The sequence below is a fragment of the Chlorocebus sabaeus genome, chromosome 27 (assembly GCF_047675955.1).
Source record: "Chlorocebus sabaeus isolate Y175 chromosome 27, mChlSab1.0.hap1, whole genome shotgun sequence".
Taxonomy (NCBI): Eukaryota; Metazoa; Chordata; class Mammalia; order Primates; family Cercopithecidae; genus Chlorocebus; species Chlorocebus sabaeus.
Window position 1 is genome coordinate 46,690,719 of NC_132930.1, and position 20,163 is coordinate 46,710,881.

The 20,163-nt window shown below is 49.6% G+C and overlaps 1 protein-coding gene across 20 annotated transcripts in view; it reads right to left on the reverse strand.

Annotated features, from left to right (window-relative positions):
* Window positions 1-867: 867 nt before the first annotated feature.
* GRK4 (G protein-coupled receptor kinase 4) overlaps window positions 868-20,163 on the reverse strand; it is a 76,717-nt gene continuing 57,421 nt past the window's right edge. For 7 of the 20 annotated variants that reach the window (XM_037983160.2, XM_037983161.2, XM_037983176.2 and 4 more), the window contains 7 exons: window positions 18,373-18,410; window positions 13,128-13,217; window positions 11,719-11,927; window positions 5,549-5,686; window positions 3,619-3,756; window positions 2,633-2,770; window positions 869-1,064 (listed from right to left, as the gene is read on the reverse strand). In XM_037983160.2, the coding sequence (XP_037839088.1) occupies window positions 1,011-1,064; window positions 2,633-2,770; window positions 3,619-3,756; window positions 5,549-5,686; window positions 11,719-11,927; window positions 13,128-13,217; window positions 18,373-18,410 (805 nt within the window). In that variant the 3' untranslated portion in view covers window positions 869-1,010. Of the gene's footprint in view, window positions 1,065-2,632; window positions 2,771-3,618; window positions 3,757-5,548; window positions 5,687-11,718; window positions 11,928-13,127; window positions 13,218-18,372; window positions 18,411-20,163 lie in introns of all 20 variants that reach the window. The other 13 variants (XM_037983179.2, XM_037983173.2, XM_073012565.1 and 10 more) reach the window with 4 other exon arrangements.

Below are 20,163 nucleotides of genomic sequence, written 5' to 3' on the forward strand. Positions count from 1 at the left end.
TTAGCGCTCCGGCTGCCACGTCTCCCGCCAATTAGCGCTCCGGCTGCCACGTCTCCAGCCAATTAGCGCTCCAGCTGCCACGGCTCCCGCCAATTAGCGCTCCGGCTGCCACGTCTCCCGCCCCTCCCGGATTAGCACTCTGGCTGCCACATCTCCCCCCAGTTAGCACTCGGCTGCCACGTCTCCCCCGCGGGTTAGCACTCCAGCCGAAGAGGAGAGTCACCAGGCACTGCTGTGAGTTATCAACTTGTGCAGTTTCAGCACCCTTAACCTCCACAGGAAGCTCCCAGATTCCTAAGCGCCACTAAAGCCCAGGAGGGCTCATGCCTGACACAGCATCAGCCTCTCGGGAGCCCTGACGTGGACTCCCACGGTGGAGGCTGTCACCGCATGCCAGGCGCACGCTGGGGCCCTGGCCGCCAGGCCCTGACTGCAGGCTCATGGGAGCCGCCCCTTTCAAGGGCAGATAGATACGCTTGGAGAAAATAAACACTGGCCACACACACACAAACCTCAGGAATCTCAATGAGGGGCACAAGGCAACGGGATAGCCATCGGAAGATGCAGGAAATGCCAACGGGCTCCGGCTGTCTGACACCCAGGCCCTGGGGAAAGGGAGGCCCGGCCGCCCCGTCTCTTCCTGGGCCACCACATCCCTGGCTGAGTATTGAGACCGAGTCTGGGGGTGGCACAGGGCAGTGCAGGGCTGGTGGACTCGTCATCCATTCCCAAGCCCCGGCTGGCGTCTCCCTGGGTGCAGGGAAAGCTCGCACCCCAGCACGCAAGGCGCCCACCCCTGGGTGTGTCTGAGGCCTCAGGGGGTACACTTGCGGCTTTTTCTTCAATCCAGCTTTAGTGAAAACACAACTCAGGTATTAGTGTGGAAAGATCTGCACACTCCCAAGGCACGTTTTATTTAGATGTATTTATTACAATTCCAGTTGGGAGGAGACGCCCACACCTGCTCCTTCCTGGCGCCAGGGTCTGCTCTGCGGTCTGCAGGGGGATGCTCAGCATCGCTTGGGTTCCACTTCCTTCTCACTGGGGACCATGGTCAGGCAGCCCTACGACACACAGCGCTGGCCTCAGTCACACGGCTGATGCGAAGGTTTCACTTTCCTTAAGTGTAGACAACCATTTACAAACTTTTTGGGGGGGTGCTAATTTTTTTAATTTTTTTATTTTTTGAGACACAGTCTCGCTCTGTCGCCCAGGCTGGAGTGCAATGGCACAATTTCAGATCACTACAACCTCCACCTCCCGGGTTCAAGCAATTCTCCTGCCTCAGACTCCCAAGTAGCTGGGATTACAGGAACCTGCCACCATGCCTGGCTAATTTTTGTATTTTTAGTAGAGATGGGGTTTCATCATGTGGGCGAAGTTGGTCTTGAACTCCTGACCTCAGGTGATCCACCCTCCTCTGCCTCCCAAAGTGCTGGGATTACAGGTGTGAGCCACCGCGCCCAGCCTATTTTTCATACTGAAAGAAAGATGGATTAGAATGTTAGTGGCCGAGCTCTGAATAAACCCCCTGGGAACACACAGGGTACAAAGTAGGATGGTCCACAAATCCAAGGAGACACACTGCATGGAAAAAAGGCTTGTCTACATTTAATGCTACTACAAAAGGTCTCTCCAAAGGATTCCATTTTTCTTTCGTTTTTTTTTTTTTTTCTTTTTTTGAGATGGACTCTTGCACTGTTCTCCAGGATGGAGAACAGTGGCACGACCTCGGCTCACTGCACCCTCCACCTCCTAGGTTCATGCGATTCTCTTGCCTCAGCCTCCCAAGTAGCTGGGACCACAGGCATGCACCACCACGCCTGGCTAATTTTTGTATTTTTAGTAGAAATGGGGTTTCGCCATGTTGGCCAGGCTGGTCTCAAACTCCTGACCTCAGCCTCGGCCTCCCAAAGTGCTGGGATTACAGGTGTGAGTCACTGCGCCCGGCCAGGATGCCATTTTCAAAAAGGAATCCGCTTTCCCCATGCAGGGGGTAAAGGAGGTGAGAGTCTAAGAGCCAGAGCAGGGAGAGATGCACACGTGGGTGCCACCTGAAGAAGGTTCCACAGGATGCCGATTTCTGAGCCCAGTGTAAAATATTTTGTTATCGACATGGGAGCCTGTTTGTGAACGTTGGAAGGTAATCCTGTTTTGGATCAGAACAATGCAATCTCGGCTCACTGCAACCTCCGCCTCCCAGGTTCAAGCGATTCTCTGCCTCAGCATCCTGACTAGCTGGGACTACAGGTGCCTGCCACCATGCCTGGCTAATTTTTGTATTTTTAGTAGAGTTGGGGTTTCACTTTGTTGGCCAGGCTGGTCTTGAACTCCCGACCTCATGATCCACCCACTTCAGCCTCCCAAAGTGCTGGGATTACAGGCATGAGTCACTGCGCCCAGCCGTCTTATATAATTTTATCTCCCAAATACACAACAGCAACAAACCTCATTGCGAGGATGTTCTCATTGTTCTGGCTGGCCTCTACCTAGCCCCACATGGCTCTCAAACTGTATAAAACTGCTTGTAGGAGCCATTGCAAACAGAAAAAGTGTGATGTTTTCACCTTGGTAGTCAGTATGTTTTTCTTTTCACATACACATACATATATTAGTTTTTAAGTGTTTTTACCCCTCTTCTGAAGAGTCTATAGAAGAAGCCTCTGTTTGGTCTGGAAACAGGGGTATGTATGCTCTTGTCTAGATTCAACGGCAAAGCTTTCTCCCTTTCACTTTTGTTGATGTCTTTGAAACACCCAGATTCGATCATCTGCATGCACAGAAGAGCAGGACAGAGAAGTCTCAGAGAAGCTTCCAGGTCAGTGGGTCTCCCAGCGCCAGCAACTTCTGCCCAGCCACGTGCGGAGCAGCTCCTACCCAGTCCCGTGTGGGGCCCCTTTCCTGGGTTCCTCCTTCCCTGCTTCCTGACTTCTTCTTGGATAAGTAACGTGGTCTCCTCTCCCCTTGTCTCTCAGTGTACCCCCCAAAGTGGGGAACTACCATGGGAACCCTGGCTGCCAGTCAGCCCTGCTTAGGGAGCGGGGCTCAGGGGTGGCAGGCAAGCGCCCATCAGACCCAAAATAGCTACCTCCTGTCCACTTCCTGTCACTGGGACCAGGGACATACCGTGCTTCTGGACAGCTGCTGATATGGTCCTTGGCTTGCCCATGGTCTAGTCCTGTGGTCAAAAGTCTTATACAATCTTTTTTTTTTTTTTTTTTTTTTTGAGACGAAGTCTCATTCTGTCACCCAAGGTGGAGTGCAGTGGCGCAATCTCGGCTCACTGCAACCTCTGCCTCCCAGATTCAAGCGATTCTCCTGCCTCAGCATCCCAACCAGCTGGGACTACGGGTGCCTGCCACTGTGCCCGGCTAATTTTTATGGTTTTAGTAGTCAGGGTTTCACTTTGTTGGACAGGCTGGTTTTGATCTCCTGACCTTGTGATCCGCCCACTTCAGCCTCCCAAAGTGCTGGGATTACAGGCGTGAGCCACCGTGCCCAGCCGTCTTGTATAATTTTATCTCCCAAATACACACACACACACACACACACACACACACCCTTTTCCTGGGTCATTGCTGGAACTAACGTAAAGCTGCTGTGCTACAAGGGCAGTACCTCATTCTGCCAGGGGATGGAGACACACCCTGTAGCAAACTGAGCGTAGAAGTCTTCATCTGCGGTGTCCAGGTAGATCCCTTTCACTGCCGAGAACTGCTCGATATCCAGGACATCCTTACAGTAAACGGCATGAGGCTGTACAGCAAGAACAGAGGCAGCCTCTGAGGTCACTACAGCAATTCTCAGCTCCCTGAGTTCCCAGGAACGAAACGCCCAGCAAACTGACGCATAAACACCGCCATTCTTCCTCTCTCCATTTCTTTGCCAGGCCCCTCCCTCACTTGAGGCATTTTCTAAATCAGAGAATGTGTCCTCTGGAGAGGTGGTTCGCCAGCTTTTAGTGTCACCAATCTTGTGGGTACTGTATCAGGTGTTCTGGCTCTCTCCCTCTCTCTCTCTCTCTCTCTCACACACACACACACACACACACACACACACACACGCCTTCTGAGGGCCATGCCGTTCTCTTTTCCGTAGTGGAAAATGGATTGCAAACAAAGGCCAAGGATGCAGGGCAAATATTAGAAGATGCATACCAGAACCAGAGAAGTGTGAGCAGGGATACAGGCCACCAGCAGTGGGATCCCTTAGTGACAATTCTTGCACCTGCCTCCAACTCTAGGTGCGCTCCCTGCAAAGCGCCTGGAGAAAACCTGAGGAACAGCAGCAGCTCCCACTTCCCGCCCTCCTCCGGGTCCATCGAGTGGTCTCCAAGGCTGCAAGAGGCTCAGCTCCCTGGGTCAGCAGGTCCCTCCTCTGGGACAGGAGCCCAGGCCTGCAGCTCCTATCCTGGCACTGCTATCCTCAGAGACAAAGGGTCAGGCAGGCAGGAGGGAGTGCCAAGGCCCAGGTCTCCACCTGCCGCCAGTACCGTTGTTTGCACTTTCAGGGCAAAGGAACAAAAAGCACGGAAGTCGGCAGCTGTGGGGCCCTCATCTGCTCATGCTGGAGGCACCTGCAGTTCTGAGAACACTCTTCACCCAGGACTTGTGCACTACAGTAAAGCAGTGACGCTCCAAAGGCCACGGTCAGCACTGCTGTTAGAGCAGCTGCTCTTCACTCATTCATCCCCTCAGGGTGGGGAGGTGGAAGGACACTGGCAGGCCCTGCCCCTAGGGGACAGTCCAGAGGAAGGTGTCCCAACAGCACGCTCACAAGGAGGTACAGTGACCACTTCAGGGTCCTCAGTATGGGGCCAGGCCACAGTCCCAGGACCTCATGAGAAGCAGAGTGGGGATACGCGTTCCAGACAAAGGAAGCAGGGGCGGCTCACGGCCGTGGGAAACACAGGAACGAGAGAGAAAGCCAGCCCTGAGACCAGAAAGGGGACACGGGTGGCCAGGCATGGTGGCTCATGCCTGTAATCCCAGCATTTTGGGAGGTCAAGGCAGGGGGACCGGTTGGGGCCAGCAGTTCAAAAGTAGCCTGGGCAACATAGGGAGACCCCCGTCTCTAGGAAAAAATTAAAAATGAGCTGGGTGTCGTGTGCCTGTGATCTCAGCTACTTAGGGGGCTCCACCAGCACTGAGGCTGAAAGTGACACCAGGCAGGGAGCCAGAGCACCGCTGAGGCCTGTGAGGGGCCCAGTGAGTGGCCAAAGGACACTGGGGTGACAGAAGAACCACCAGGTAGGATAGGCACCATGAGCAAAAGCCACACGCTGGCTGTGCCTGGTGATTCTGTATCTGTTGTAACACAAAACAAAAACAAAAAAACAAAAAACGGTTGCAGCTGGACACAGTGGCTCACACCTATCATCTCAGCACTCTGGGAGGCCAAGGTGGAGGACCACTTGAGGCCAGGGTGCAAGACCAGCCTGGGCAACACAGTGAGCTCCCCCATTGCTGTTTTTAAAAAAAGAAAGAGAAAACCCGTGCAGTGTGGATCACTGTTCCCAGGGCCCTGCTTGTCCTGGCAATGCACTTACATCAGGACAGAAAGGGGGCTCCAACATGTTTGCCTCCAGCCTCCTGAAGTTGATGTTCTTGAACACGGGGTGCTGCTTCACCCCAGCCGCTCCCTCGCCCCTGCAGCCCAGCCGCTTGCTTGGATTCTTGGTGAGTAACTGCAAGAGGCAGAAATAGAATCCACTTAAGCCTCTCAATAAAAATGAAAACTCAGAACTCCCCTCCATAATAATAACCAAAGGACTCGGGAGGGCAGAAAGCAGGTGCAGCTAACAAATAATTTCAAAGCATCAACCAAACCTCAGGAACTCAGACTTTACTCATTAAATTATGTGATGCTTCACAGAGGAAGGGGGCTAAGGTTTTGCCTTTGAGCTATCAATAAATAAGGGGTTGGCTATGTTATTCTTTAAGCTTAAAAAATTAATCATAAAAATTTGGGGGCCAGGCACGGTGGCTCAAGCCTGTAATCCCAGCACTTTGGGAGGCCGAGACAGGCGGATCACGAGGTCAGGAGATCGAGACCATCCTGGCTAACACGGTGAAACCCCGTCTCTACTAAAAAATACAAAAAACTAGCCGGGCGAGGTGGCGGGCGCCTGTAGTCCCAGCTACTCGGGAGGCTGAGGCAGGAGAATGGCGTAAACCCAGGAGGCGGAGCTTGCAGTGAGCTGAGATCTGGCCACTGCACTCCAGCCTGGGCGACAGAGCGAGACTCCATCTCAAAAAAAAAAAAAAAAAAAAAAAAAAAAAAAAAAAAAAAAAAAAAAAATTGGGGGATTTTTAGAGGAAACAGAAACTGTTGTGAATTTCAGAAATACCACTAGGGACCTCAGATGAGGCAAACATTGAGCAAACCGAGTTCTAAAAATATATGCTTAATACTTTGGTATTCTAGTGTATTCTTAAAATGACCAGAAAGTATCTCTTTAGAAAGTATTCCTTACATACATGTTTACAATCATCGCAAAGTCAAATAAGCCTTCCTCCACAATTCTTATCAATCAGAAAAAGCAGGGCTGTGCTCAGAAGCAACATATGAAAGACCTGAACCCCTGAAATGTGACCTAGACCCAGGCTTGGGAAACCACAGTCCAGCCACCACAGGCACCAGCTGCCTGGTTTTGTAAACAAGGCTTTATCGGCACCAGCCTTTGGCACTGTATTGGCAGAGCTGAATGGCTGTAATAGAGACCTGCAAAGTCTAAACGCTATTTACCATCTGGCCTTACAGAAAAGTATGCCGATCCCTGGCCAACTCAAAGTCCCAAAGACCAGAAAGCATTCTGGTCTGTGCTTCTGTCTCCCACCTCTCAGCTCCTTGCTGGGCTGTGCCTGCTCCAGGGCTGTGTCTACAAAGCTCTTTGGCTCTCTGACTCCTGCTCAATTCTTCAGGTTTTAGCTTTCTAGCCCTCTTCCCTGCACTAAATTAGGCTCCCCAACTTTTTTTGCTACAGCCTGAGGGCATCCTCCACCTCTCCTTGATGACAAATATTTCATGCTGAGAATGAGTCATTTGAATATACCATTATTACCAGGCTGTCCTGCTAGACTCAAAGCTTCCTGAAGCTGGGGCTGTGTGACTCTTGCCCACTGTGATTCCCCAGCATCTAGCCAGAGCAGGCGCTCAGTAACAGTTGCTCAGTGCGTTTGTTCTTTGCATGCTTTGTTGACTTAAGAGAGATCTGAAGGCTGGGTGCGGTGGCTCACGCCTGTAATCCCAGCACTTTGGGAGGCCGACGCAGGTGGATCATGAGGTCAGGAGATCAAGACCATCCTGGCCAACATGGTGAAACCCCAAGTCTACTAAAAATACAAAAATTAGCCAGGCGTGGTGGCACGTGCCTGTAGTCCCAGCAACTCGAGAGGCTGAGGCAGGAGAATGGTGGGAACCCGGGAGGCGGATGTTGCAGTGAGCTGAGGTCACACCACTGCACTCCAACCTGGGCCAGATCTGTTTCTTGAGAATTCGTCTCAAAGAAACAACAATAAATACATAAATAAAACAGATCTGAAAATTAACTGTAATGCAAACACCATTTCTGCATCTCAGGGACTCCACAGCCCCATGATTTGAGCTTGCTGCCAGCATACTCCACTCCCATTGAGGGCCACGATGGTCTGAATGTGTGTGTCCCCCACAAATCTGTAAGCTGAAACTTAATCCCCAATGCAACAGTATTGACAGGTGGGACCTTTTGGTGGTGGTGAGGTCATAAAGGCTCTGCCCTCTTGAATGGGATTCCTGCCATTAGAAAAGGGGCCCCAGGGAGCTGGTTTGTCCTCTGCCCTGTGAGGGTGCAGTCAGAAGACTCCATCTTTCTTTTTCTTTCTTTCTTTTTTTTTTTTTTTTAAATATAGACGGTGTCTCACTGTGTTACCAGGCTGGTCTCGAGCTCCTTGGCTCAAGTGATCCTCCCACCTCAGCCTCCCAAAGTGCTAAGATTACAGGTATGAGCCAGCATGTCCAGCCAAGGCTCCATCTTTGAAGCAAAGAGCAGTCCTCACCAAGACCCAATCTGCAGGCATCTTGGTCTAGGACTTCCAGCCTCCTGACTGAGAAAATAAACTCCTGCTGTTGATAAATTATTCAGTCTAAGGGATTCTGTCATAGCAGCCCGAAGGGACTAAGACAGATGGCCTGATCAGGCAGCACAGAGCAGAGGAGAGGGGCTTGGTCCAAAAGCTGGGCTCAGGTCCAGCTGCCAGCAATTGCTGTGTGACGTCATTAACCCACAGAACCCATTTTTTTTTTTTTTTGGACAGAGTCTCACTCTGTCTTCCAGGCTGGAGTGCAGTGGCACGATCTCAGCTCACTGCAAGCTCCGCCTCCCGGGTTCATGCCATTCTCCTGCCTCAGCCTCCCGTGTAGCTGGGACTACGGGCGCCCACCACTGTGCCCGGCTAATTTTTTATTTTTGTATTTTTGTATTTTTAGTAGAGACAGGGTTTCACCATGTTAGCCAGGATGGTCTCTATCTCCTGACCTCGTGATCCACCCGCCTCGGCCTCCCAAAGTGCTGGGATTACAGGCGTGAGCCACCGCGCCCGGCCCATTCTGCTTTTTCACAGCAGTCATTTCTGTTTGTTTTAGGCCTAACATTAAACTGTGAGCTCTTAAGGGCAGATTCCATTTCTAGTACATATTTATCCATTCTTGCAGCCCTGTCAGTGTCGTGAGAAGACTCCATTATTTAATAGTCAGCTCTAAGCAGAGTGAGCTAGCCGGGAGAACTCCAGGGTGACCCCTGGCTCCGGGACGAGCCTGTAGCGCCCATGGCTTCATATATGGAAACACAGGAAAAGGACATCAGAATAATTCCTCTCCAGCCACTGCCAGCCCACGTCAGTTACCAGGCACGGCTGCTAGGAATGCCCACACCCAGGCAGGGGCCTATGCCTGGCTGCTTGGTCCTGTGGCCTTCTCTTCTCCAGTGACCTTATCCTCCATCCCCGCAGTGACCCCCAGCCACTCTCTGCCAGTCACACTCCAGACTCTTGGCCAGCAAGAGCTCCCTCCGTGAGCTCCCTGCGTCAGCTCCACTCCAAGCAGCTTCCTCTCTAAGCATCCCTCTAATCTTTCTAACTCTGGCCTGGTGGGGCCTGGACTCCCAGCTTGGACTGCGCTTGGCCCATCCTCTGTTGAACCTGCTGTTCCCTGTGCCCCTTTCCTCGTCCACTGGAGCCAGCGTCAAGCCCGTGGTCTGTCTCTAGTCACTCCTCCGCATGCAGCCCAGCTCCCGGGCCTCTCTCTAGCTGCTGGACCAAACCAGAGCTGGGTGAGTGCAGCTCCCTGCTGGCTCTGAGCCTGCGCCATCCAGGTGTGGCAGGAGCCCAGCACACAACCACAGCCGCTCCCCTCCCTTCAGGTCCACATGGCTCTTGATGCTGTTGAGGAAAACCCTGCTTTCCAGGGCTTCAAGCCTCTCCTCTCCTCACACCCGCCTCCCACCTTTGCTCCCCACTGGGCTGACCATCTGAGAAAAAGCAGCTCTGTTAAGAGACTATTCACAGCCCCACTCACGTCTCCCCAGCTGTGCTGCGCTGGCCACAGACTCTGCCTCCTCTCCGGTCGCTGGAGGAACTGTCCACACGCTCCCTGTGCGCGGGCTGCTGTCCTCCCCATCGCAAGGACTTGGCTCTAGTGAGTACCCCCTTCCCTCCAGCCCACCTTGGGGTCAGCCCAAAGTCTTCTCCACCACCTGCCTTCAGGATCCATCCTGAATCTGACAGTGGTCATCTGCCATCACTTCTCACACCTGCTCTGCCACCACCGAGGTCTGTGTCACCTTTATTCTCACCTGAATAGCTGCAAAGCCCCCAATGGCCTTCCTCCTTCCTGTCCATTCATTTTCTCCCAGCGGCCAGCAAGCCTGGTCCCATCACATTACTCTTCACAGAGCCCTGTGATGGCTTCATGGCCATCAGAGGAAGCAACACTTAAGGCTTGACAATGATGACAATGACAGGTGACAGGTGGTTCTGCATGGCCTGGGCTTGCCGCTCTCTGTCCTGACCCCTCTAACCCCCCTCCTGTTCTTGCCAGCGGCCTGCTCTGTCCAGCAGGCCGACTCCCTTTCTCCCCCAGAGCCTGCCGCCCCTCCAGGCAGTTCCCTGTCCTCCAGAGTGCGGTCCTCCCCACAGCCCACATGTCTATGCATTTGTTCTGTTTCCTGTCAGTTCTCGCTGGGAGGGCGGGGACTTCTGTTTCCTGTCAGTTCTCACTGGGAGGGCGGGGCCTTCTGTTTTACTTGCTGCTGTTTTCCCCAATGCCTAGGATAGTGTCTGGAGAGTACAAGATGCTCAATAAATCCTCGTTGAATGAAAATAAATGAAAAAAAAAATGTGCTAAAAAAATACTGGTTTGAAATAAGTAACAGAGTTTCCCTCACTGATTGAGAGTCTGGGCAGTGAGGGTTGGTAACACAGTCTGGTCCCAGAGGCAGATGGACCCTGACAGCCCCTTGCTCATTCTGGGACCAGGGGCCGGGTCTCCACTGCTTAGGGCTCATCTCCTTCCTGTGACTCGCAGGTGCCACTGTCAGCCTCAGAGGCCCTTAGCACAATTAAGGGAATTGTCCGTCTAGCACCAGGCCCAGAGCCAGGTACACAGCAGGCCCTCAGGTCAGGGTGTCTCCGGGACTACAATCACTGGCCCTCAGGTCAGGGTGTCTCTGGGACTACAATCACTGGCCCTCAGGTCAGGGTGTCTCCGGGACTACAATCACTGGCAGGTGGCTAAACCCTTACCATCTCAAATTACATGAAAGATTGGTTTTAGGCCGGGCACGGTGGCTCAAGCCTGTAATCCCAGCACTTTGGGAGGCCGAGACGGGCGGATCATGAGGTCAGGAGATCGAGACCATCCTGGCTAACACAGTGAAACCCCGTCTCTACTAAAAAATACAAAAAACTAGCCGGGCGAGGTGGCGGGCGCCTGTAGTCCCAGCTACTCGGGAGGCTGAGGCAGGAGAATGGCGCAAACCCGGGAGGCGGAGCTTGCAGTGAACCGAGATCCGGCCACTGCACTCCAGCCTGGGCGACACAGCGAGACTCCGTCTCAAAAAAAAAAAAAAAAAAAAGAAAGATTGGTTTTATGTCTAACTTCATATAAAATTGGTCAATGAAACAAGGCTCGGCTGTTTTCTGAAAGCTGAATTAATAGCCTTGGTACCACTCTTCTCTTTCAATAGCATCGTTTGAGAAATCAAACCACGAATTTTACTCTGTTTTGCTCTAATTGAAACCCAATTAAGTCATTTCCAGATCATGTCTGGAAACTTTTTTCGCTGGCCCTTTTTGTCTGATGAAATCCCAGTGGCAGGAGCATGGGGAAGGAGGCAGGCACACGTGAGCCTCCTGAGCACACATGTCCTGCCTGCTGGGCCAGGAGACAGTAGACGTGAGCCTCCTGAACACATGTGTCCTGCCTGCTGGGCCAGGAGACAGTTGATGTGAGCCTCCTGAGCACGCGTGTCCTGCCTGCTGGGCCAGGAGACAGTTGATGTGAGCCTCCTGAGCACGCATGTCCTCCCTGCTGGGCCGTGGGGGCGGGGGCAGGGGCAGGGCCTGGGAGGTGGGTGGCCAGGGTTTGCTGAAGATGACAGACCAACACTTGTTGTTATAGCTGCCAGTGAAAACAACTAGAATGAGAAGTGCCATTTCCCAGCCTCTACAGAGCCTGACCTACCATCCTGCAGATAGATTTGGCATCCTCTGAAAACTTCTCGGAATACTCCTCAGTATCATTCTTGATTCTTTGATCGATCTCCTCCCGTTTGACTTTTTCTTTGTATTTTTTGAATGGAGAATGTCCCTGAATCATTTCATAGATCAGACAGCCAAGTCCCCACCAATCGGGACTAAACGTATACTTTTCATTATTGACAACTTCAGGTGCTACATAACAAATACAGGAAATGGAAATTAAGTTAAATTTTGATTTTAAATTTTCTTATATTTTCCAATAATACAGTATACATTCAACGTGTGTGACAACATGGACAAACCTTAAAAACATTATGTTAAGGCTGTGCCCGGTGGCTCATACCTATAATCCTAGCATTTTGGGAGGTCGAGGCAGGCAGGTCACCTGAGGTCAGGAGTTCGAGACCAGCCTGGACAACATGGTAAAACCCGTCTCTACTAAAAATACAAAAATTAGCTGGGTGTGGCGGCAGGCACCTGTAGTCCCAGATACTCAGGAAGCTGAGGCAGGAGAATCGCTTGTGCCTGGGAGGTGGACATTGCAGTGAGCCAAGATCGTGCCACTGCACTCTAGCCTAGGCGACAGAGTGAGACTCCGTCTCAAAATAAAAAAAAAAAGTTCTGAAATTAGATAGTGGTCATGGTTGCATGGCTCTGTGAAAATACTAAAATCTGTTGTATTACACACTTCAAACTGATGGACTTTATGACATATGAATTATATCCCAATAAAACTAATATTTTTAAACATTTGTATGATTCATCCAGGATGAGCTGAATTGCCACGGAGTCACATTCACAAGGGAAATGGTGGTCCAGGGAAGGCTCCACCTCCTGAAGGGGCTCCCTCCAGACACACAGAGCCATGCCCAGAGCGCCCCAAGTGTCCTGTTTTGCCATCTATCCCAAGTCAGTGAAAAATCCCAGAAGACGCAGGAGCAGAAAGCCACAAGACCTTGGGGTCTTCCTGCAGGACTCTGCGAGACCCTCGGAGGCCACCCCTGGGGGTTGGCTGGCACTGCCCCTGGATCTTTGGAATAACCAGAGTGGGGTGATTTCCTGAGGCTCTGAGAGGCCGTCATGCACAGAGGAGGACATTGGCAGAGTGAGGAGACCTGCGGTGTCATCTCGATTCTGCCCTCACTTTGTTTGCTGAGTGACCTCAGGACTCACAACCTCTCGGGCCTCACCCCTCATCTGTAAGAAGGTGAGGGCAGCCTACAGGATCCCCAGCAGCCTCAACACTCTGACAGGTTAGATTCAAAACACCACTGTGGCATCTACTAGTGCCCAAACCGAGGCCCTGGTCCCCTCAGGGTGGCTTTCTCTGTGTTCTGAGGCACTCGGGCACCCGGAGAGAAAGGACAAGGATGCTGAAAGCCTCTCACGAACCCATGTAGCCGACTGTTCCAACTCTTCCTCGAGCCATCTGCCCTTCTGGGATCTCCATGGCCAAACCGAGGTCTGAAATCCGGATGTGTCCTGTGTGTTCAAATATGTTATTACACAGGTCACGGGGGCAGTGGTGATACTTTAACAACAATTAAAACGGGAAAAAAGGCCCCTCAGAAACCATGGATGGAAATAATAGTATTTCATACTCTGGAACAGTAAATATAAAATGTTATTTAACTTTTTTCATGTTTAGTAAAATTCCATACAGTGCATTCAGTTTCACTAGTAGCAGGAAAATTTGATTTTTGCCTGGCTATTGATTAGGAAGCTCTTTAATCACAGACAAACCCTTGACAAGACAGAAACACTGGATTTATTATTTTATGTCATACAACTTTCAGATATATCAATAAAAATATAATTAATATTATATAAACACTTTGTCAGAGTACCAGTACTATATACAGGGACAGCTATGCATGAATGATACGGAGTTTTTCTCTTGAGAACAAATGGTAATAGAGTCGGGGAAATAACAAACAAAATTAAGGTACTTAGGGAACTATATTATGTGTTAATGCCTTGTATATAGGAGGATTTAAATATTTGTTGAATTCCTATGGAACTAACAAATTAGGCCAGACATGGTGGCTCACATCTGTAATTCCAGCACTTTGGGAGGCCAAGGTGGGAGGATTACTTGGGTCCCAGATTTTGAGACCAGCCTGGGAAACATGACAAGATCCTGTCTCTACAAAAAAAAGATGTTTTTAAAAATTCGCTGGGTGTGATGGCACATGGCTATGGTCCCATCTACTCTGGAGGCTGAGGCAGGAGGATTGCTTGAGTCCGGAAGGGCGAGGTTGCAGTGAGTCATGATCACACTACTGCAGGGCAAGAGAGAGAACCTGTCTCAAAAAAACTGTAAAGAAAGTAAGAAATTATCGAAAACATTCTGCTGAGTGTGTAGAAAAATAAGCCAGCCCTGGAAGCGGACACTATCTTCAACTTATCTACCACTTATCCTCAGCTTCTAATATAGTACCCAGGCCTAGAGTAGGTGCTCAATAAATATTTACTGGCAAAATGAATGAACAACCAATAAATGTTTGCTAAAAACTAAAAATATGCAACATGCCCTCCAAGGCACTGTAGTCATTTTAAAACAGTCTACATGATGCTTTAGAGAGGAAAGCCGGCCTCTGACTCGGCTGCACGCACATAATACACCACCCCCTGCCCTTGCTGCGTGCCCACCCTGGGAGGTGGGAGAGTACAGGGGTGAGGAGCACAGATCCTGTAGCCAGATGGAGTGGGTCTGAGTCCTGGCTCTGCCATTTACTATCACGTCTCAGTTTCCTCCCCTCGTACAGATGCATTCTTTCAATAATCCAGACTTCATTTTCTTTTCTTTTTTTTTTTTTTTTTTTTTTTTTTTGTAGAGACAGGGTTTGGTCATGTTGCCCAGGCTGGTCTTGAACTCCTGGGCTCAAGTGATCCTCCCACCCTGGCCTCCCAAAGTGCTGGGATTACAGGCATGTGACACTGTGCCTGGCCAGCTTTCATGTATTTTTCATTTAAGTAGAGTGCTAGCATGTTGTGACTTTTTTTTTATTTTTTGGCATCATTGACTTATTTTTCTTATAAAAATGGATTTTTAAACTGAGAAATGCAACTTAAAACTACATTGAAATACCAATTCCCGGCTAACAGACAAAAGCTCCAAAGTTCGAGAACTCGGTCTGCTGGCGAGGCTGTGCGGAAACAGGTGCTCTTGGGCACTGCTGGTGGGAATGCAGACGGGACAACACCCTGGAGGGGAATCTGGCAATATCTGGCAAATTGCATATGAATTCACCCACATCTAGGCCGCTATCAAGGATACATTCAACAAACTAGGAAATAACATGTGCACAAGGCTCTCCATCGCGGCACTAATGGAAACAGCACGAGTGGAGATGACACGCCCACCAGCAAGGGCCGTGCAAACAGGACAGGTGCGCCTGCAGGAGGCCCAGCAGATGGCGGAAGCGCTTCACGAGTGTTGCAGAGCCATCTTTGCCACATATTCAGTGAAATAGCCAAGTGGAGGACAATACGTGTGGTCTACCACTTTATTTAAGAAACAAGTGGGGAACTTGTTTATATAGAATATGTGTATGTCTATACATATACCATATGTAAATGAAGGAATAAAATATGAGTTAAAATAATTACTTGGGGGTGGTCAGGGATGGAGCGATGGAATCTAGACATCTCTCAATACATTCTATTTTGTGGTTTTATCTTTGGAACCACATAAATGTTTTACATAATTATAACATTAAAAAATTAAATTGCTAAAAATTGAAAGCAAAATTAAGAAAACGAACCTAATGGTGTATCCAGCTGGTGGTTTAACCACATAGAAGGGAATGATACTGAGTGACTTTTTTTTTTTTTTTTTTTTGAGACAGAGTCTCACTCTGTCACCCAGGCTGGAGTGCAATGGCATGATTTCAGCTCACTGCAACCTCCACCTCCCAGGTTCAAGCGTTTCTCCTGCCTCAGCCCCTCAAGTAGCTGGGACTACAGGCATGCACTACCACGCCTGCCTAATTTTTGTATTTTTAATAGAGACAGGGTTTCACCATGTTGGCCAGGCTGGTCTTGACCTCCTGACCTCAGGTGATCCACCCTCCTTTGCCTCCCAAAATACTGGGATTACAGGCATGAGCCACTGTGCCCAGCCTCTGAGTGACTTTAAATTAATTTGAGTGAACAACCCGAGAACCAAATAACTTTTGCTAATGACTAAAATAATTGCAAAGAAATCTTTTACTTTTTGTTTGTTTTTGTTGTTGTTTATTTGTTTTTTGAGATGGAGTCTCATTCTATCACCCAGGCTGGAGTGTAGTGGCGCAATCTTGGCTCACTGAAACCTCTGCCTCCCGGGTTCAAGCAATTCTCCTGCCTCAGCCTCCTGAGTAGCTGGGATTAGAGGTGCACTGCCATGCCCGGCTAATTTTTGTATTTTTAGTAGAGATGGGGTTTCACCATGTTGGCCAGGCTGGTCTTGAAATCTTGACCTCAAGTGATCCACCTGACTTGGCCTCCCAAAGTGCTAGGATTACAGGTATGAGCCATCAATTTTTTTTAATTAGCCAGATATGGTGGCCCATGCCTGTATTCCCAGCTACTCACGAGGCTGAGGCAAGGTGGATCACTAGAGCCCTGGAGGTCAAAACTGCAGTGAGGCATGATCACACCATAACAATTAACATATCCTTAATCGCTGCTGGATGTGGTGGTGCATGCCTGAAACTCCAGCTACTCGGGAGGCTGAGGCAGGAGGGTCGCTTAGGCCCAGGAGTTTGAGGTTGTAATTGTGCCACAGTCACACCCGTGAGTAGCTACCGCACCCAGCCTGGGTAGCATAGAGAGACTCTGACCCTAAAAAGAATTTAAAAAAAAGAAAACTATGGTCATCGACATCAGAGGACTGTGGTTCCCGAGAGAAGAGACAGTGAACTGGCCCAGCAACCATCCTGGCGTCTCACCCGGGAGTGCCTTTCTGATAGTGGCACAGGAGGGGAACCTGGGCAGAGCAGGGGTCTTGCTAAGTTAGCTAGGCAGGGGTTAGCACTGGGGAAGGACAGCTCACCTCAAATGTGTGGGGTAAAGTTCTAAAGAAGAGGGAGCTACACAGAAAAATCTCCTAAAAACACAGAAAAAGGTTATCATTGTGCTCCCCTGCCTTGTTTTCACTTCTGACCGTTTCTTATGATTCTCCCTTTATATTTGTTTATGTTTCTGAGCAATCACACATACACACAATTCCGTGCTTTGTTTACACAAAAGGGAGCACACTACACACACGCTCTGCGCCGCACCCTGTTCCAATCAACCACATAGCTTGGAGATCGCTCCATTTTACATTCAAAGCATGTTCTACCTACCCTTGTTAAGTCACTTAACAACTTAATAAGTGAGCAGCTTTGCTTAGCGCTCGCCCCACTCAAGTCACCTCTGGTTAGCAGCACCCCACCAGGAATGAACCACAGGCTAAGCCAGGAGCTACAGACACAATCTTGGACAAGTTTGATTCCTAAATCTTGGTATTGCCTTCAGTAAAATGAGAATTCCAGTACCCTCCTTCCTCACAGGGCGGGGTGTCATACATGAATTAGATAAGCATGAAAGCATCTGGCAGAGGTGTAAAAGGAGACTAGCATTCCAAGTCCCCTGCAACTGCCCTCAGTCTCCGCATGAGACGCCTGTCCTCTTCTTGGCAGGAGCCACTATGACCCTGCCATATGCGCTCTACTAGACTGTAAGACCCTTCTTTGCCAAGAAAACTTACTTGAAAGAAGCTCTCTCCCAGCACTGCTTGCGAGCTATGTGTGAGCACAAGCACGCACCCCAGCAGTCCAACCATCCTTGCATTCTGGGTATGACTGTCCCTTAGAGGAACCAAGGTGGAGTGCGCACCCATGCTGCTGACAAGGAGCCTGCTGAAAAGGGCCACTCCCTCTCCACTATTGCAGGGTCTCCAAGCAGCCATCTGCACCCTGCTCTGTGACACATGCTATGGGACACGAGGACAGCACCAGGGGCAGCATGACAAAGTTTAGAGGGGAATGGAAATAAAAAAGGAATAAAGCAAGAGGTGGGTCAACAGCAAGAAACAAGAGAGAGAAAATGTTCTGACTTTGTGTTTACTTTAGTATGCTTCTAGGCAGGGCACAGTGGCTCATGCCTATAATCCTAGTGCTTTGGGAGGCAAGGCAGGAGGATTGCTTGAGGACAGTAGTTTGAGAACAGCCTGGACAACATAGCATGACCCCTATCTCTACAAAACATGGTGGTGCACACCTGTAGTCCCAGCTCTGCAGAAAGCTGAGGTGGCAGGATTGCTTGTTCCCAGCAGTTCAAGGCTGCAGTGAGCTATGATTACACCACTGCACTCCAGCCTGGGCAACATAGCAAGACTCTGTCTCAAAAAAAAAAAAAAAAAAAAAAAGGCTTCTGAACTCAATCATTACTTGAAAATTATGACCAGCTTTGCTTCTTGCCTAAACACAGGGAAGTGACCAAATTGTCAGTATTTTATCTTTTTAAAATGAACACATACCACAGAGTTTTTCTTTGTTGTTGTTTCCATTCTCTATTAATTATTAAGTCCACTTTATGCATCCAACTTTCTGTATCCAAGTCTCTTAACAAAGTCTACCCGTTAGATGGGAAAGGCTTGCCCACTTACCATGATCATCAAGGAGAATATTCTCAGGCTTTAAGTCTCTACAAGGAAAGAAACAATAACAGAAGGCTCAATGATTCAGAATCTGGCACTGTGATTCCGGAGTACCCAGTGGGAACAACCAGCATGAGCAAGGGCCAGGATGGCAGAAAGCAAAACCACCCTTCATGAGCCATGGAAACTGTCTTTAGCTGTCACATGGCAGGACAAGAATGTTACAAAATTCATCTCAGCAAACAGCTCACATATGACGACAGTATAAAATGAACTGTTTTACATAATTATACAGATCTGAAGACATTTCAGTGATTAAATATGCAGCCCAGTAGTAAGGAAAGCAACTAGTCCTTAATGAACGTGGCTCAATTTCTCTTAACCATTAACATATTTTTAAGAGTTTCAAAAACTGAAAATTCCCCATATTAGAATGCCTCAAGCTGGGTGTGGTGGCATGTACCTGTAGTCCCAGCTACTCAGGGGGCTGAGGTGGGAATGTCACTTGGGCCATCGGTCATTCATTCAACAAATGCCTGGTAATAGCTACTGATGGTGAGTCCTGTGGACACAGCGGTGGATGGGGCAGCCATGGGCAGCCCCCACTGAGTGCAGGTGGGTGAGGCAAGTGGGTACCAGAGGTTAGAGGAGCCAAAGCTTATATGAGAAAATCCAGCTCATCTTAAGACTGAAGCCAAACACGGCAGCTCAGCCGTAGTCACCTGTGAAGTGTGATTTACTCCAGGAGTAACAAAAGAATCCAATCTCCTACGGGTGTGTTCCATGCTCCAATACCACCAGACTCTTACCTCTAAGCAATGGCAACAAGGCTTCCTCAACTCAGGCGACCACCTCTGTGTCTAGAGGACTCACAGCCAGGGCAGCAATCCACCCCTTGCTCAATGCTCAAGGTACAGAGGTGTCAGCCCCACTGCCAAGCCTGGTCTCTGATCCTTGAGAGATATTTATCCCATATTGGCTGTGGGATATAGAAGATAAGGAGAAGCCAAAGGTCCATCAGAACAGGGAGAAGTGAGATCAAGGACTCCCAAGAAGCTCATTGTCTGGCGTGACCATCTGAGCAGACAACATGGGCAGCACCTGGAGGATGTGGGAGAGGGGGCACACCCTCATACCCTCGTGCTATGTGGGCTAACTCTGGACGGATGAGCAGGAGTCTCTCAGAATGACAGGAAGAGGGACTGGGTGGAGAGTGGCACCCACACAGGAACACCTTGTACAAAGGTGCAGTGAGGTGAGGACACCTGAGCAGCTGAAACTCTTGCATGACAAGGGCAGGAGGTGCCCGTGTGGGAGGAACAGGACCCAAGGCTGGAGGGCTCCGTGGGGAGCTGCATCACAAAGGCCATGAAGGCCAGGCTTGCAAGGTGACAAGGGAGACACCATCAGGTCCCACATCAGGCCCCCTTCCCTTGGATATCAAAATCCAAGGGTCCTCAAGTCCCTGATATAAAATGGTGTAGAATTTCCATATAACCTACACACATCCTCCCAATTACTTTAAATCACCTCTAGATTACACATACTACCAGACACAATGTAAATAATATGTAAATTGTTATTACACTATATCGTTTAGGGAATAGGGACAAGAAAAAAGTCTACATGTTCAATACAGATGCAACCATCCTTTTTTTCTGAATATTTTCTCTTTTTTTTCCCCTTTTCACCCTGCTGAGCAGGATGTTCTGACTATTTTCGATTCACAGCTGGTTGAATCTACAACATGGAACCCAGTGGAAGACCGACTATAACTGGTAGATGAACCCACAGAAGGGA